Raw genomic sequence first — 19735 nt, forward strand, 5'->3', positions numbered from 1 at the left:
CATTCCTGCTGCCAGACAGGAGTATGCCTTGCACCATGGTCTTCCTCCAATTTGGAGGGAGATGAGGGATTGTAGCTCATAATCACTGAAGAGTAGTTTGGTTTAATTGCAGGAGTTATCTGTACAGTAAAATGTCTGGAGTATAGACATAGACAAACTACTGGAACTATTTGTATTTGAGTGCTTTATTATACTGGAATTGCAGTGATATTATTAACATTTGTACAAATGCACAAAATTCCTGTCTCTTCTAGCTAGAAAGAGATGTAAAAATCTGACCTAGTTGAACAGTCTCAATGAACTCATTGTCCATTTGTAACAATAATGGGTTCACAATGCAACAAAAAGCTTAACATAAAATTAAACATATTAAATGCTGCAGCAAGTATTTACATTTATGTACCAAAAAAAAAAAAGTATCTCCCTCCTGTAAGGAAGGTGGTTTCTTTACAGAATAAAACAAACAGACAAACAAACACAAAACCTTTGCATACAATACAAACAACCTCAAGCCCAAAACTTACTGTGACAGCACCTTTTTGTAATATAATATATATATATATTTATATATAAACTTCGATAGTTTAGGCTTACTCCAAGCAGTGCTAAAAGTTCCTTAAACCAGGACAATGGCAATAGTCCAAAGAAGCAACATTTATCAATGAGTGCTACCCAGTGTTTGAACAGAGCTGTTACAGAGAGAGGGGTACAGAGCTCACAGCCATGGGCTGGGAAACATTTGGGTCCCAATGATAAAGTCCTTGGCAAAATTCTCAGTGGCAATTGTTCTTATTCAGAAGAGTGAATACACCTTTCGTGCAAAATAGTTTGTCTTGTGGAAGCGTGCTAAAGGTAATCTCTGACAAGGAATTCCTTGTAATCTCAGCTCCGAGGGGTGGGGAAAAAGTTTCTCTGGAATTTCCTAAATTCCAGCAAGGAAAATATTTCCCTTGAAATGCCCTATCAACTCTCCTACCTCCCTTGCTCCTTGACACTGCTGCAGTTCCTGCAAAGCCAGAAGGAGCTTTCAGTCTTTGTTCAGAAGGCTGTCACACATATTTTTAGTCAAGAAAGATATTTGGGTCTAAGACCTTCATGGCATCAGATGGCAGGCTATGACTATGGGCTTTGTGAGCAGTTCCACCAGGTGAAACTCAACAATACTAACATTTAATTTGCATAAATATAGAACTGGAGATCCTGATCCCAGGTATTACACATTGGTCTAAATATAGCGAATTGCAGTTATTGATTCCAGTCCAAGAAGGGCCTGGGAAAGGATCAGATTTCCACTCAGAGAATCAATCTTGTCTCTGAGTGTGTGTGAACACTGACATTTTTGGCCTCATGCAGTTTAGGATTTGCTATAAAGTCATTTTGAAAGCTATGGAAAACCAATAATGGTGAGGAATTTAGATCTTAAGTGTAAAGCCACTGATAAAACTGAGATAACTGTAAGCTCTGGAAAAAAAAACCAAAAAGACATTACAAATATAAGCAGTCTCTTTTTTCTTTGCAGTGAGATGTTAAAAAAATGATTTTTTGTGTGTGTGTGTGTTCAAATCACTTGAGATCTTATTGCTTTTGTTTGTCCTTAGAAGTTTTTTGTCTCTTTTTTTTTTTAAAGGTGCTGTCCCTAGTGAAGTTATAAGGCAATATATTTTATTGATTCAGAACTCTAATACATAGTATGGCCACTGTTATCACTGCAGCTTTGCAGCTACTGTGAGTTGGACAACAGTCAAAGTGCATGAGAATGCACAACAGAGCCAGTCTCCTGACCTTACAATATACAGGACACTTTGGTTCTTAGGATGAGAGATTATAAATGTAGCTAAGATGCTGCCTCACATCGCACACTTTGCATAATAAAACATTTATATGCTGTCATGAAGAGGGTGTAAAGTCTAAGTCACACTGCAGACTGGCTGGTCTCAGCTTCTCCATTTGGGCAGGTGTGAGAGACAAGTTGTAGATATGCCACCAGTGAAAGCATATAAATGTACCTGGTGCAAAAGTTTTACTAGAGTATTCATAAATGATTCAACAAGGGAGAGCAAGAAAGAGAGCAAGAGCTAAAGTGCAATTTTAAAATAATATAAATAATTGAAATGTGGAAATAAGATACTAATTAATTGTAACGGGTTTTGTTTTATAGGCACAGTTTAGGTTTTATGTCTACAGATCAATTTTTTTCTCTTCTTCCCCCTCCAGTAATTTTCTCTGATGTATAATGGAGTTTCAATGGTCTAAATCTAAGGAACACTGCTTAGTAAGAGGACAGAAGAGGCAATGCTAAGGCAGAATAGTGCAACTTACTATGTGATATTAGAAAAGAAACAAGGATGGGGTTAGATCTTCTGTGGTGATGTAGAAAATCATCCTTAAAAAAAAAGGCAGGAAAAAAAAAAGACAGGCTTTCCAGTTATATGGTGACTCATGCTTTCTAGAATGAGAGAGCACATGTTCCAATAAAAAGGCAAAAAACTGAAGGCTTATAATTTGTTTCATTGTCACAAAAAAAAGATAAGAAAAAAAAAAGCAGATGCTGCTTTAAGGAAAACATTTAATTCTAGGAATTTCTGTACAACTGACCTCAGCAAGCATTTCCATCTTAGATGGATGACTTCTGCTTGAGACCCTGAAAGATTAAGATGCACACACACCTAGAGTAGTTTATTGCAAAACTAATATTGTAACTTTAAAAAAACCCCAACAGTTTCTGTACAAGAATACTGTTCAAATGGAATGTGTTAAAATAACATTTATTAATAAATACTTCATAAAATTCTATGCGAATACTAAATTAATAAATTCCTGTTTTAAAATTGCTTTGGTCCTCATGAATTTTCATAAATTCACTCTATACTTTTTTTTTTTTTTAAAAAAGGTATTAGCTGCTAAAAAGCACATTTTGCCTAAACTAAAAGGCTAGTTTTCAACACTAAATATTGTTGCTTAAAAAAATATGAATCCTCAAAAGTTGGGCATTTTACAACAGTTATAGCTGGCTTGTTAGTTAACAGGACTGAGTCATTAACACTAAATCCACACGCACTGAGGCACTGAACCATTGACTTTCCACTATTCAGAAGATGGGCAGCAGACATTTAGCTTCATAGCAGGAATTAACTTCCAACAGTGTGAAATTCTCCATAAATCATCATCATCATCATCATCATCGTTGTCCTTATAAAACACACCATGATAGCACACAAACTACTTGTCTCCCACAGGCAGCATTATGAATATGGCTTGCATAAATTGTTTTGGGGAAAGGGGACTGGGGATGAAGGAGCTGGATCACAGCATCATTTCTTTCCAATCAAAGTATTGCAGTTGTCCGTGGCTGAGATTTCCAACGTGCCTCCAGTATCACATGACAAGAGATGCTGTCTACAGAAATAGCTCCTCCTAAGCAAGGCTCACCACCCTGTGAGCGCCCAGGAGAGCAGATGATGGAAGTTGTCTTAGTTGTCCTTCGCTGGCAGTGGGATAGGGCACAGAGCCCAGTGAGCCCAGCAACAAGCTGGATTGGCAGGGCAAGAGGAAAGCAGAGCAGTCTCCAGAAGTAGCTTGTGGAAAAGCAGGATTCCTCCTTGATGGAAAGAGCCTAGCAAATGCATTTAGAGTGACGCACTTAGGAAGAGGCTGCTGCCACTTGACCACATGGCAGAGGGACATCCTGGGGATAGAGAGGCTGGGGCTTCTGCCACAGCCCTTGCTCAGACAGTCTCCAGTGCCCAGCCAGACCAGCAGCTTGAGGAAAGGCTGCAGGATCATCCCCCTGGAAAACAAGAGCATTTTAATGTGGAAGCAAATCTGACGGATAATATAAGGTGCCTGGTACTGTTGGTCCTTTTCCCGATGATACAGCTGATATAAATATGCTGCGTGTTGTCTTGGCCTGCGAACCTGCGACAGAGTTACAAGAAGCAATAGCAAATAGCTTTTCATCCTTTACTTATTTCCACATCACTAGCAAGGATTATACCTAAAGGCCAATAGTATAGAGAGGAGACATTTCATTGTAATTACACATTTAGGCCAACATGTGTGGTTGGCTTGCCTAGTTAGCATTAAAAAAAGAAATAATTGAGCTATATATAATACACATCAGTCAAACTGTCAAGTTGCTGAATTTAACAAAACTTAGGCAAGGTTTTTGTATTTTTTCCTTTTTTTTTTCTTTTTAATGTAGAGGCTTTCAGTTTAACAGCTAAATATTTTAAATGAGGAGACTGAATAAAATGAAGCTAAACCATAATTCTAGTGCAGTGTAGCTCAACTGGGTATTCTAATATTACCAACAATTTTGATGTTTATTTTTTAATGTATTTAAGTGCTGCCCATATAGAGGGAAAGTTTTTAAATTAACCCTGCAATGCAAATTTCGTTTTTGATGGTGAATGATGACATTCAGATGCATGGGAAATGCTTATTTGGTGTTTTTACATAGTGGATACTCAGCTGGAACATTTTGCTCAACTGCATATTTGAAAAAAATTCCCTTGGGAGCTGCGATGAAGCAAAACCATTTAGCTATTACAACTGGACATTAAAAAAAATTATAGATTCGGTATTTAAAACACTTTAAAAGTATATGTTTGTCTAAAATATAATAGAAAATCCTTTACATTTGTATTTTTTCGTCATTTTTTTTGGTTCTTAGACTATATAATCAAGTCAAGATTTACACTGTACATTAAAAACCTTCTTCTTTTGAATGTATTTGCATAAAAAGAAAGTGAGCTGTTAAAGAAAAGAATACTGATAAAAAGTTACCAGGATAAGAATTAATTTGGAAATGAATGATGCTCAGAATTTTGCTTTCCCTTCCAGACAGGCCCTGCTCCTTACAGTGCCTCCTCATTCCTCAGTTATTTCACTCTCCTTCCCTCATGGAGAAGACCCACCTTCTTAAAACCCACAACTCCTCTAAAAACCAAAGACACAGTCTTTGAGAAAGAGAACTCCACTTCAGAACAAAGTGTGTTCAGGGCTAGAGGATTTGCTGGGAATAATGTGAATTTTGCTATTAAAGGTGCAATGTTTTGAACATTTTTCACCAGCTTGGAGCCCGCTCCCTGGGTGAGCAGTGGGAGATTTTGCTCCTGACAGATTTGAGAGCAAAATCAGGTCCCAATATACAGCAAGGCAGCATAATTAACTGGCATCATGTCTGTCCAATTTTCCCACCAATCACTGGGAACACTCAGGGATGCAAATCAATTGCGCTGAGGGGCAGGCTCAGAGTCCAAACAAAAAACCTAATTGTGGCATAAGGCTCTTTTCCAGACCCTCTTTGCAGGACCGTATTTTATCCCAAGCGCAGTGGGACTTGGCATTCTTGCAGCACTTTTTAGCCACTGCATGCCTTCTAAAAATTATTTAGCGTCCTAAAGAACAATTCCTTACCCACAGCAAACAGGCGTTAAGTGCCATTAAAGTCAGTGAAGCTACACTGCTGTCTGCCAGCTCGGTGAACGTTTAAAGGAATGCCTGCAGAGAGTAGGTTCTTTGCCTGGGAATTAAAAATGGCATTTTCCAACTGGTCAAAACCATTATGCTGATTTATTTCTCATTTATAGCCCATGAAGCCTGAGGCTGTTAGCTTTCGTTGCTAGAACAATTCAACCAGGGTAGGGAACAGAACTTTTCCAAATTATTATATACTACATGAGTTTTTCTACATTAATGACTGGCAGTGCAAAAGAATTGCTGTGATTCTCAGGTGTTGCTCACTATGCTGTACTGTACCACAGAAGCTTACAGGGCTGCTAGCATCAACACAGCTGGCATTCCATCCTGCTTCACCTGTGGCTGCACTGCTTTTCCCTTTCTCTGTTTATTAAAAACACTAAATCAGGAGCACTTCTGTTTTTTAAAAGCCAAATGCTCAGCACAGCACAACTGCGGGTGAAGAGCTAGTGAAAGCAGCAGCCGTGCCAACAGTTTTTAGGTGGGTTTGAAGTTTTTGCTTGTTCATTATGATTCTTTGAGGAAAAGAGGGAAGCAAGAAAGCCTTGGAATGAAAAAAAAAAAAAGAAGGAAAAAAAAAAGCTGGGGAATTAAAGGAGTTTGGGAAGGGAAGAGGAAGGTGTGACAACAGCTGCAGGAGAAAAAGGCCAGGGTTGGGGAGAGAAAAGGGGGAGGGCTAGACAAAAGAGCATGTTATTTGGGCTTGATTTTGTCCTGATAGCCACATCCTATATAACCACTTTAAAAGAGGTTCTGAATGCAAGACATGGTCTGCTGATAGCACAAGGCTAACTCTTTTTTATTATGCTGTCAGCAGATGCCCTCTCTCTGTATTTATAGCCTAATTACTCCTAGTTACCTATGTATGACTCTGTTTAATACTTTTCATGCCTCACATTGACTAACAAGCTGTGGTTTAACACAGCTTCTTATTTCTGAGGCTTCAGGATAGATTTGTGAGAAGAAAACATGACTATGTACAGAAACAGTTAGGTTTATAAACAAGTAAATGGTACCCAAAAAATGGAGAAAGCACCAAAGCATTTCTCAAGCTGATAGCATATTAATTGCATAACTCCCTTTTCTGTAACTAAGTATAAAAGACATTTTAATAACTATAAAAATGAATAGCCAGAGTCTTTCAAGAACTGAGGAATCTTCCAGGCTTGAGTTACAGTTGCAAATGTCCTTAGCAGAGAGGACGCTTTGTTACGCTACCACACTCCCCTAGCAGTTTCTGATCAACCACTTTTAAAGGATGGGGTTCATGTCTGTTCTGTGGCTGGCGAGCTGGGTGAGAGTGGAGCTTCCCACGACGTCGCTGACAGAGGAGGAGGTCGTTATGGTGTTGTGCTGGATGACTTGCTGCTGGGAGCAAGCTGGGACCGGGCTCGCAGGAGGGCTGCTCTCAGGACCTGGGAAGGGGGTGAGGGCACAGAGACAACACACATTCATTTTTCCATCTGAGTAAAAAGCCCAGGCTGGATGACACTCCTGGAAATACTAAAGACCTGAGACATGCACAAGTCCCATGATTTCCAAATACACAGTTATCCAACACTCTCTGTCTTCTGATCTTTTTAGTTTTTGTTATTTTTTTCAAGCCAGCTCCTCTGATATCAACCTGACTTCAGGGACTGAGACCTTGAAAGAAGTCCAAAACCTTAATGACTATGAAAACTAACGTTGGGTTAAAAACTCCGTTATCTTAAGGCCTTTAAAATCAGTTGGGATGCTTAAATGCTTTATTTGCTCTAGCAGGAATCAAAATTAGAGTGCAGTGCACTGCAGCACAGAAAATCTAATTTGAACAACAGTTGATAGGCATGTAATGCAATTATGTATTTTTTTCTTTGAGTACTGTTAAAGAGATAGATGCATAGGGATGCAAAGGAGACAGAAATGGACTCTATTTTAAGAGAATGTCGCAATCTAGCAAGTATTAATCCGGAGGCTCTTCTGAACTGTTCTAGAGCCAAAGGATTTGTCCTTAAATTGCCACACTCATAAAATGCATCAACTAGACAGAACTGATTCAGTGTCTCCATTAACTGAGAATTCTTTAGGGGGAAAAAAAAAAAAAGAAAGATAAGAGTTAAAAAAGAGTTAACAAACCTTGAAAACCTGCGCCAGGCCTGGTCTGTGCCACTGTCAGAGCACAGTACCATTTTCACTGGAGGGGACTGTAATGTTTTCCTTTTTAACTTTCCTTTTGAGAGTTATTTTAAGGTTCTGGTAGCGCTGTGCCCAGGAGGACTCTTGCAGGTTTGGAGCTGTGAGTTCAAGCGGGTTCCTCCACAGGGGAGTGAGCGTCCATCCATGTGCATCTCCTTGCCGGAGGGAGGGGTGGGGAAGACTAGCTCTGCTGTGTGGGATGAAAACCGGGGCTTTTTTGTTTTTGAGCAGGGCTGGATAAATAAGGGCAGGAGATTGGATGGCTCGGATGATGTTTGAGAAGACAGGTTCAAGTGATAATATGACCAACAAGGGGTTCTGGAGGGAAGAATTGGAAGCTTTGCTTTCCTGTGAGGAGTGTGGAGACAGCGCAAACATATCAGCTACTTACTTAAATATCCTTGTGATTCTTTCTGCATAGCTGTTATCGGACAGTCTTTATGTGTTAACAATAACTGTTTCAGCTGTGCTACCTCATTTTTCAGCATGGAAACCTCGTTCTAGAAAAAAAAAGAGAGAGTTTGGTTTGCAACTAAGCTTAAACCAGGCTCTTCTGCAAAGCTTTAACCCAAGAACACAAAAACTGCTCCACAACTTTGGAAGAACTGAGCAAAAAAGGCACTCAGTGCTTATGTGCTGGGTTTAAGTTAATATTAGCTGGTGACATTATTTTATAACTTCTGAAGGCAGTCTGGTTTCCAGATTTGGTGACATAAACTGATAAATGAACTAACTTCACAGCACCAGAGATACTCAAGGCAATATTATAATCCTCTTGGGAAATACTCTGGCTCTCTGCACCAGGCCAGGGGGGCAGACCTGTGGGGCAAAGGGCACATTGCCATGCTCAGGGGCATGGTGGCAGGACTGCTCCACTGCATTCGGTGCTTGGGTGCTGCTCACACCCCTGTGTTTTGTAGGAGAATTTTTTTGAGGAGTGCCATTATACAAATAGTTTTTCCGCCCTAGGCAGCACACAGGCACACCTTTGCATGAGGCAAAAGTACTGTGCCCACCATAAGAAGGGCAGCACTGTAAGAAAGGCTTTTATTATCATATTCAGAGTATTTTCATCCATCCAGTTCATTTTCCTTACTAGTAGACTGATCTATTTATGCTTCTATCTTGCTGGCTTTGAATGAGGGTTTAGCTACATGTCCTGCTCTGAAGAAATCTTTTACAGTTGAGTTAATGGCACTTCAAAAAAAAATAAATCCCCACAAAAAGCGGTGACAAGAAAAGAAAATAAATACAACTTCATCTAGTGAAGGTTTCTAAATCCCAAGACAGCTTTTTCCTGGCTTATCCTGCTAAAATGTAATTATTTCTTTAATTGAAGCACACACATCTTGATTAACCAACTGATTATGCCTGAGCTCCCGCTAGGAGCTGACTGTGCGGGGGCAGCCCCAAAGGCACTGCCAGCCCTTCTGAGCACAAAGAGCCCCTCTGTGTCCTCAGGGGTGCAGACAGTGGCTCGCACCTGAAGCTGCATGTTTGTCTGGGTGAGCTCTTCTGCTTTCTTTTCCAGTGACATCACCCAGACCTTCCTCTTCTGTCTGCAGCGCGTGGCAGCGGCTCGGTTCCTTTCCAGAAATTTCCGCCTCCTCTCATCCGGGTCTTCATCCACCACTCTCCTCCGGCGACCTCCAGCTGGCTGTGGCGGCTGTATCGTCTGTGTGGGCTGCATCTGCTGTGCTGCTGGCGAAACCTGGAGGGGAAGAAGAGGTTTTTCAGGGGGTGGCAATGGGGGGAAGTTACAGAGGGGGATCCTGAAATGGGAAGGGAAATCTCACACAGCCTGCTCCTCGACAAGGTCTGCAACAGACGTGCGTTGAAAGCTGTACCAGATGCCACTGAAATTATCTGCTGGCAAATCCTTACTGTGGTCAAAGGGCAGATTTTTTTGAAACAATTCTCTGAATATTAGTAGGGAACATTTTTTCCCCTTACAGTTAGTTTAAAAATATTCACTTAGGTGCATTCTCTGTCACCACCTATTTCAAACCTGAAATGCCAAGTTTCTCTCAGGACCTATTTTAATCAAAGCAGAGCACTGTAGTGGCCTTATTTCTGTCTCTCTCTTTTTTTCCCCCAGCTGCCTCCAAAATTTTGGACCATTTCTATTTCCCAGGCTTTACCATCTCTGCCTCACACTTTACAATCTCTGGAGACAGAAGCTGCAGAGTTCTTTGCACCTGAGTGGAACTGGGAAGCTGTGGGCTGGGATCTCAGAAGGCCAGCAGACCTCACTGCCCCTCAGCTAGGGACAAAGAAAGGATTTAGGTACCTGAACTTGAACCTGTGTTTTGATATCCCTGAAGTATGTGGAGAAGGGATATTCCTCTTATTAGACATTTCCATTAGACCCCTGTGGACACTATACCCATTTTTATTCAATAGCCTGGCTTTGACAGTAGACACATACCGCATCCAGCTCACTGCTACAAAACTATGAAAAAATATGTATTTATGCCTTTTCAAGTGCAGGAGAGTATTGATCCTGCTCCTGAGAGTAACTGGCCCATGATATTACAGAAAAGGTACATGGTAGGGGCAGCCCCATGTAGACTGTGCTCCATGTCCCTGTCAGGAATCAGCGTCAGATTTAATGTTCAGCTGCCTGGGAACAGCCAGCTTTTGGACTACTTCCCTGCCTCTCTGTGGTGCCTGGGCTACGGGGCTCTGGAGAGACCTTCTCTCTCCCTCTGCTTGGAGTTTGGGAACCCGACCCATGGGTCCTATTGCTTACACCCAGTGGGAGCTTCTGCTGCTGCTCACGTTGCAGCTGCCACTCCTGCACAGTCTGGAACAGTCTGGAAACTTGAATTGTTGACTCAAAATTAACCCTCTTGTTCTGGCAGGGACCCAAACCTCCAAGGTGCTTCCTTTTGACTCCAGGGAGTGGATGTACTCAGTGCTTTGTCAGACTGAGCCCTGAATTTCAATTGCAGCAATTAACATGTGTTTTCCTAACACCTCTGTCTGTCTCAATTAAAATGATACTATCGTCTTGAGTCTTGCGAAGTTGAGGTCGCTTTTCTGTCTAGAATCTAGTTTGCTCCCTCCCTCAGCTGACTTGTGGCAATTATGGTGGCAATTTTATGTGTAATTATTCTGTGCATCTGATAATGCGTTTTGCATAAAGCTGAATTTATTCCCAGCTCTGTGTTGCACAGTAAGGGAATCTCTCTCACAGGAGCAGAAAAAAAGCTTTTAAAAAATAACTTCTAAAAATAAATAAGCCACCCTGCATTTTCTGACTGACTTTTACAATTTCAGCTTGCATCAACTCCATAAGTTAGCTGGTAAAATCTCCAACACTGTCCACATTGGAGGTTGGAGTCCCAGGTTTATGGCAGCTGCAGTAGGCACAGCTACCAGTACCGCACAGGACTGCTGGCCAGCACTGCACAGGAGCATTGGTTACAGCCCCCATTCCCACCAGCATCCACAGGCTTCCGCTGGGAGATCATTTCCAAGGGATTCCAGCTGCTCCCTGTCCACCAGGGCCAGGCATGCCACCTCTTTAGCAGTATGTCTGAGCGCAGAGGTCTCAGAAATGCCTTTTAATGTCAACATCTCATCAAAGGCCTTTCATTTTCTCACACACAACACCTTTCTAGACTTCAGAGATCTGTTATTTATCTTTCCTTATCCTTTTTTTCTCCTCTTTCATTCAGCTTTAAAAATTCTTATTTCTTAACTCTGTTTGGTAAAAAGGCAGAAAAAAGTAACTATACAATTCTTTATTTTTCTTTATACTCTTCATATGGTCATTTTCTCCTGAATAACTAGTGAGTCATTATGTTTTCAGAATGCACCAGGCAGTCTCTGGGTAGTCACAGCGCATTTTCAGAACAACAGAATCTCCTCTCCATCTCTGGCAGATATTAATTATAAAGGTTGCCATTACTCCACCAATAATGTCTCATGGGATAATTAACTGACTCTTACTTGATAGCTCTTAACCCTGAAATCTGTTAGGCTATGTCTTAGTAACTGTCTAAGCATCATTCTCTAGGAGGATTTCACTGCCCTGCCTAGGAACATAAGAAAGAACATTAACTAAATATCAAAATTTAGGTTGATTTTGGTTTTCTAGAGGGTGCAAATCACACATCCATAATGAAGACAAAGGTAGGACAGCTAAGAGAATGAAATGGCATCTAAACCCCTACTCTGCTTAAGCTATCACTCTGGCAAGTTTAATATGAAGAAATCTTTACAGGATCAACACAAGAATAATAGTATAAGTTTTGTAGTAGTTGAGGCAACATAGCTATAACTTGATAAAATATCTCACTTTCTCAGAAAGATACCTGTCAGAAGGTGATTTCTACTTTTATGCTTGAGACTGTATTTCTTTCTTTTCTTTGCAACTTAGCACAAAACTAATACCCATTCACTCATTCTATGAAAGCATAGTTCATTGGGCTCCTGTGTATCAAAATGGTAGCCAAAAAGCATGAAATGAATTCTGACATTACAGAAGGGTGCAGTATAGAATAACAACAGTCCAGGCATGGGAGTACATGGTTTACAGCAGCGTGGACCATGCTGTCATTTGGCAGGTGGTTTGGAATGGAAGAATCTGTCTCAGAAGAATAAGGAGATTAATAATTAGTAAATTGCACCATAAAATTAACGTCTGCTGGAGCAATCAGATCCCCAAAGAAGCCATTACCATGGGGACTATGGATGAGCTTTGAAAGTAATAACCATGTGGTTATTACTCAGCAAGCCCTTCTTTTCTCCCCTCTAATGCATCTGTTCAGAAATCACTATTGCCTTCCCACTATGTGAACAGATGCACAGCAAGAGCTCTGCTGCCCAGGGAAGCCTCTGACCCTAGGATTCCTACTCCATCACCCTCCATTTCCATCCTTTTGGTGACACTTACCACCCATAGACAAGGTGAAGACCTCCTTGATCCCTCTTGGGGTCTGTTGCCTCCAGTAACATGCTGTGCATGGCAAAGCTTATCTAACTGCACAGACCCAGCGCCAGGGACTGTGTAGTGCTGGGACACAGGATGAGACTTTGTGACTGCCAGTCAGTCCACCTACCCTGGTGCCTGTATCTCTTCTTGCCTGCTTGCAAGTCTTTTGTAGTGGCTAGCTAGCAGGGAATACAAAGCACAAGAAATCAAGGCTGTCCTAACTGCGTAAAAAAGTCATGGACCTGCTCAAGTGGGTCCAGATGAGGACCACTGGCTCACTGATCTTATCCTTAAAACTGTGACATTTTTTTTCTCTGGTAGCTGTTTTCTCCTCCCCTTTTAAAAGTGGTGCTGTGGATGTTTTGCAGCAGTGCTCCATACTGTAGGGTCTGATGCCCTCAGCTGTATTAACATGTTTATTCTCCCAGCTCGATGAAGTGTCAGTACTACTACCCTTGTTTTAAAAGCTTCAGAAAGGTTAAGTTATTTCCCCCATCTCCTCCATGGAGTCTTCAGTCTGCTAAGAACAACTTTATCCTTGTTCTCTCAGGGATCTCCAAGACAGCAATCAGGTTACTTTTGGTTTCTCTCTTATGAGATGTCTTTTTATTGGAGTTTTTAAACAACTCCAAGGAAAATAATTCATTAACAGATGGGAAAATAATTGAATTCACAAAGTAAAAACTGAACTAAACTTAGGAAAGCTCTGGATATCTTCTCACAGGGGAGTCTGCTGCTATCTTAGACTGTTTCTCTAAAGCTGACAATTCATTTTACATTAGCAAATGCTTTAGGGAAATCCCACGTGCTTGCAGACTCTGCAGTAATAAAGCTAGATGTCAGTAAATAGTTAATGTTGTGGGACACTGGGATGTCAGCCAACTCTTCTCATTTTCTTTAATGTTTTCAAAGAGCTTGTCTGAAAGGTACTTGCAAGCAACACAATACTTCGGAGATTGAACTTCTTATGGCTGGCACTCCTCTTTGTCCTCACATTCTATGCACTGCCCATTTTTCTTCCTTAACTTTGCTCCCCAGACCTGACATATTACAGTCACTGCCCCTAGAGTTTTATTTTTCTTGTGAAATCCTGATGCAGAAGCCTACCATCTTAAGAAATTAATAGAATTCCTCTTAAAAATTACTCTGCTAAAGTTCATGCTCGCTAGTTCATTAGTTCAAAAAACATTCAGTTCAGATATCGAATTATACAAATTGCTGAAGCAAATATACCTGGTCCAAAAATTGAGTTCTCCGTCTTATTCAGTGGAGACCTTCACTGACTTGTCATCTGAATACAAGTCTAGGTTCTCTTACTTAAATCTCTCTCCTGGGACTGGCTTCACCATCTTTTTTCTCCTGTCACAGCAGGCACCAACTACTGCCCACACCCTCGGCTAATCTTGGCAGATGTCTGTCCCCTTCACAGGACCTGGATCCTTTAATCTTTTCCTCTAAGCCAGTGTATCTTACATTAGAACTCCCTCAACTATCTCCAGTCTTGAACACCGCCACCCCCCCCAAACACACCAGTGCCATTTCATTTCACTAAAGACTTCATTACATATTTCTGCAGGTAGAACTCATACAGATTTTTAAATCTTGGCCTAAGAAGTTCAGGTTCAAGCACATTAAGCAACATATATAATTTGCCAATTTCTGTAATAAACCTCATCCATAAAAGGATATGTGGCAATCTGCAGAGCTCAGAGCACCGAAAAGCCTTTGGAGCTCCTTATAAAGTAAGATATTACAAATGTCTAATAAATTAACCAGCAAAACAAGTTGTTGCTTCACTCCATTTTCTGAATAAAGTTTGAGCTTCCCCATCACCATTAGCAGACATTTACGAACAGCCTGAGGGATTTGTATCTAATAAGACATGCATGCAAGAAGAAACAGTACAGCGATCAGGCTTTAACTCCACACAACAGCAAAACTCAGCAATGCAGCATGACATGAAGGTCTACCTGTGCTTGTCCGCCTGAGTGCAGCGGGGGGTGCGGTGAGGTCTGGTGATGTGCTGGGTGTGCGTGAAGGTGCGAGTGAGAGTGGTGGTGGGGATGGTTCTGCTGGTGATGAGGCTGAGGATGAGGATGGTGCGCCGGATGCTGGTGCTGATGCGGGTATGAGTGATGAGGTGGCAGTGTCTGGTGCTGATGAGGATGTGAGTGCATATGGTGGTGTGGCGTCTGGTCCTGCCGCGAGCTCATCATTTCCATCATGTGGCCCATGGTGTTCATATTCCCGTTCGACATGGCGGCAGGATGATGAGTCAGTGCTGCCTTCAGTCTCTGGAACAGAACAAGGCAAAAAATTCAACACTTACACATTGTGATCTGAGCAATCAGAGTAAGATTTCTGCTGTTGTAGAAATGGTGCCTTGTGCTTTGAGATTTATTTAGGCATTTTTCTTGCTGTTCCCTCGATAAAAGGCATCTTATTTCAGTTTGAGAAAGAACATATTCTTGGGCTCTAGTCTAGTTTTACACTGTAAATATTTAAAGATATAAACATCTGAATTGAAATTTATCAGTTACACATTTCCTACTGTGCGTCTGAGGAAAAATAACTGGCTCTCATCCTTCCCTCTTTGGTCAGCTCAGTAGGGTTAGCTTCATCAAGCTTGTATTCTGGTAACTTTTAAAAATGAATGTCTGATTAAAATAAAGGTGCAACAAAGTGCCCGTCTTGTTTTTACTACAGATATTATTTAAAAGACTCACTGAAAAATATATTGCATCGATGTGTTTTTCAAACTCAGGCGTACTAACACCCAACCTGTTCTTTCATCAGAAAGACAGGAAAATATTGAGGGTGGCCTCAACCTGATCCTCTTTCTTTGATGGAAAGTTCAAGCGTCTGCTATGCTGTTATTGAACGCTAATCCCTCTCTCTGCTTTGTAGTCCACATGTCACTGGGTTGGGCCCTGGAATCTGACTAGGGCAAAACTCTCCTTTATATCAGTGGGATTTTTTCACTTTTACCTGAGCACCACCAAAGGCCAGAGGGATTGGCTGCCACATTTTCAACTGCAAGATAGGGCCTTTGTGTACTAAGGATATAGCTGAAACACAGAGTAAAAAAATATTCCCTTTCAGCTCAATTAAAGGGTCACCCCAAAGCCATGAGCTGTATTGGCAAACAAACACCCTACTGGTGTCATCCTACCCTTGGACTACTGAAATCACAAGCATCCTCGAAGGGTGTGCTGAAGGTAGAGCCTGACAGATGTTGGCTAGGAGAAAAGCTTCTTCTAAAGCCATGGAAATCTCCTTTGCATCCATGTTCTTCATCTGGCTCAACATAGAAAATTATTTACAGGCAGTCACCCAAGACTTCAACTCTTTATATTTTCAAAGAAATCAAGTGATTTACTCTTAGTAATGCAAGTAATTATCAGAAAATGATAAGATAAAAATGGAAGGAAGGAGGCCCATGGTTTCACTTGATGCCAGATTTGAATAAACCATCAACCACCTTGTAATTCATAGCAGAGACTTCATCAGTAAGAAATGCCACCATACAACAGCCAGTAAGAAACAGCAGCGGCAGGAGGCACAGAGATGTGCCTTTCCCTGTAGCAATATCTCTGGGTCACAGCTGATGGTCAAAAGATCCTGCAAGCCAATGTGACTAAAATCTGCCAATAGAGGAAAACTGACCAGACTGAATTGTATTTTGGTTCTGTCTTCAAAGCAAAAAGAGTGACTACTGGGACACTCAGAACCTATAGATGGGAATTTCAATCTGCTTTATATTGAAATAACACCTGTCTGTTGCAACACTACAAGGACACAGGTAAAGGCTTCTGTGTTCAAAACTATAATCCTACTGTGTTTGTACAACTCTGAATGAGGAAAAAACAAATTCTTAAGGAGAAAGAAAAAAAGAGAAATAGAGAAAAAAAAAGAAGGTTGTGGAAGGCAAAAAGAAGTAACATGATGAAATTAAAGTGTCATCCCCAAATTTTTGTATCCCACATGTTTTTGTAGATGTCATGAAGGTAATTTCATTGAGACATTCTAATAGATCCATTAATCCAAATTTGGTGACTTATTTCACTGATGATCAATTGAATAAGACTTTTAAAAAAGATATATTTGCAAAACACATCAGTGCCTCAGTTTGCATGAAGGAAATATAGACTGATGACTTTTAAGAAGTTTCCTTAAGAAAGTCTATCAGACCATAACTACACTATGGCATGTGTCACAACCTGACAATCTTCTCAAACAGAGATCAAGGTGACTGTGGCAGTGAGGTTAAGTACCTCCTATCCTACCTCCAAAGTCAGAACAGAGGTCAATCTAATATCCATATCAGTAACACATCCTGGCTATCAAAGGGAGGATTTGAGCAGCTGTTGTCCTTGACATTTCCAGATTCAAGTGCTACCCTGGTTACTGCAAGCAGCTCTTCACAATGCTCAGAATAACTGGTGTTACCCAGAAGTGTATTAGGAAAAATATCGGAAAAAACACATTAATAAGCCAGGTCTTTCTCCATGTCATGCTTCTTCAAAACGCACTAAAATCTTTTTCATGGAGCTGAGCCACCACGCACATCTAAGCCAAAGCACCAACAAAAGCTGTTGTAACTTTGTTTTCTGAATCTAAATGCAAAATAAACAAGCTTTCATTAGCCAGCAGTTTTATGTGATGAATATCTAACAAAATCTACCAACTCTACATTTGTCAAAGACCTCTGAAACCAAATATGGCTTATTCTAAACAGCAGACTTTCAAAGGGAAAAAAAAAAAAAGGAGGGAAAACCTAATCTGCAAATAAACATTTTTTTTTCAGCTGTAAAAACTGAGACTTATTAGTGTGGCACAACTTCAAGGAGAATAAATTATTTTGTTTTCTTTTCATAGCCCCATCTACCACATCCATTTATTTGAGATAGCAAATCAAGAGAGACAGTGAGAGGTCTGACATGCAGCTGGTTTCAGTCAATAGGGGTCATTTCCATTTGGTCTGTGTATTTTACAAGCTCCTTGTTCACTGTTCCCAATGGGAGGGTGGACCAGCTGCCCTGGATCCCAGTCGTGGTAAGAAACAAGCTCTCTACATCATCCTGTCCCAGGGCAGCAACAGCCATCGCCTCCCTTTAGCTTCATGCTTAGGTCAGCTCCTCAGCAGCGAGAGTCCTGTCCGCGCATGCATCCGGAGCAGTGTTAATCTTCCATTAACCAGTCACTGCTGCCCATCAGAAACATTCAGGGAATGATAAACATTTTTTTTTTTGTTTGTTTGGTCTTCAGTGAGATGAATATGGATGTCTTAGTTAGAGCAGAGGGAGGGAAAATCACCAGAACTTGGTAAACTCTTTGCACTGAGTATGTGTAGTGCTTGAAGGGCAGGCTGCAGTTTTATTATTGTTCTTTTTATGTGTGTTAATTGCAAACATCTGTTTTGGTTTAGTGTCAAATAAAATAAGATGGCATAAAAATTCAGCTTACTGGACTGACGACATTACCAAATCCCCTCTAGAATGAAATAGTAACCCAGGACCCAATCCTGCAGCCGTTCAGTGTTTTCAGGAACTGTGTGACCAACTTCACCAGAGCCTGCAGTACCTGGCAGTTCACAAACTGTGACTGAAACAGAAGATTTGCTACTCAGATCTGTTTTCACCGAAACCTGAAATTTCTGCTAACCTCATAGCAGTGATTTTTAGGGCACAATCCCTTTTTTCTTCCTTTTTATAGGACAATTTTTTAAAAAATCCCCACCATTCTCAAGCCCAGAGGAAATGCAGGTGCTCATCTTACTTGGCTTCTGGCCCTCACTGATTATTTTAATTATTATTTTATGAAAGTAACATAGTGACCAGAATCAGTTACAGCTGATTTCCACTCAGTCGTGACATTTCAATAAATGGCTGCGAGAGACACAGAAAAGAGAAATCTTTCACAGAGAACAGCCTGCTTTGCCTCTGATCAAGTAAATAAATAAAATTCCTCTTTGATCCTACGGGAAACCAGACGCACATAAACTGTCATCTTTGATGCTTAAGAGGAAATAGCAGCAGTGGATATTAGTGCTTCACAGGCCTGAGTGTTGTGTTCCCTGTACTGTTACTCATGGCAATGCCCCTGATTGACACATTTACTCTGAAGCTACCCCACTGAATGCCATATGAAGTTAACACCTCAAAGAAGTTGTCATTGTACCTGGAATCTGTTTTTTTTGGAAACCGAGAATTTTCAAAGTGCTTCCTCTGTCTAAAGCCTGACATCGTGGTGCAATGAATGGCTTGATGCTTCCTTTTATCAACACAGATCATAATTTATACATTGAACATCTCTGGGCAAACCCCAAGTCTGCCAAAAATGGGCTACAAGCACTTGAGATCATGAACGAAAAACAGTAACAGCTTCCCTAACACTTCTGCAATTCAGAATCTTACTGCTTTCTAATTTTTCTTTATTGTGACATGTATTTCAAAGTTGCCCTGGGTTTTGCCCCACCTTTCTTTCTCAAAAATTATTAGCGAAAAGTAGGCAGCAATTTTTTTTCAGTTTGTTAAAAGAAGCAAAGGATAAAGAAAACTGTAAATTTGGAGATTGCTTTTCCCACAATTAAAAGTGCAAATAATTTTATGAGTTTCATTTGTATATTAATATTTATAATGTTTAATACATCTTTATACTATTTATAGTAAACATAGAGTTATATCTTTATATTATATGCCATAATCTGTATATAAGTATAAACTACAACTTTCTCCCATTTATCTCTCAGTGGAGAAATTACAAAAATCTCCTTTGATTTTGCAGGTGGTCTGTGCTTGCATCAAACAATAAGCTATTATAACATCCGGCTGAATTTTAGGTTGAGACAGACATGGAATGCTGGTTTTGAATAGAATTGAATTGTTCCAAATGAGTATGCATTGCTGCACTCAGAAAAAAAGCTCTCTTCCCTTCTGGTTTGCATGCCCAAATCCCACTAAATTAGGAAGAGACAAGACCAGTTGTAGTATTTGCTTAATGTCTGGTACATTCTTATCGGAAGATTATATCAAACCCCTGTAGGCACATGAAATATGATCTCAAAGATATTTTCTTGCACTAGTGACTGAGATTCTAGTCTCTATTATACAGGGATGCAATAAGTTCCCCACAGGG

The 19735-nt window shown here is 40.6% G+C and overlaps 1 protein-coding gene across 4 annotated transcripts in view; it reads right to left on the bottom strand.

Moving 5' to 3' along the window:
• Nucleotides 1-219: 219 nt before the first annotated feature.
• Nucleotides 220-19735, bottom strand: part of CREB5 (cAMP responsive element binding protein 5) — a 174602-nt gene continuing 155086 nt past the window's right edge. For all 4 annotated transcript variants that reach the window (XM_017836116.1, XM_017836118.1, XM_017836117.1 and 1 more), the window contains 4 exons: nt 14569-14892; nt 9140-9367; nt 8048-8156; nt 220-6896 (listed from right to left, as the gene is read on the bottom strand). In XM_017836116.1, coding sequence (XP_017691605.1) covers nt 6733-6896; nt 8048-8156; nt 9140-9367; nt 14569-14892 — 825 coding nt within the window. In that variant the 3' untranslated portion in view covers nt 220-6732. The remainder of the gene's footprint in view (nt 6897-8047; nt 8157-9139; nt 9368-14568; nt 14893-19735) is intronic.

This window comes from Lepidothrix coronata, unplaced genomic scaffold (assembly GCF_001604755.1).
Source record: "Lepidothrix coronata isolate B3197 unplaced genomic scaffold, Lepidothrix_coronata-1.0 Scaffold270, whole genome shotgun sequence".
NCBI classification, from domain to species: Eukaryota; Metazoa; Chordata; class Aves; order Passeriformes; family Pipridae; genus Lepidothrix; species Lepidothrix coronata.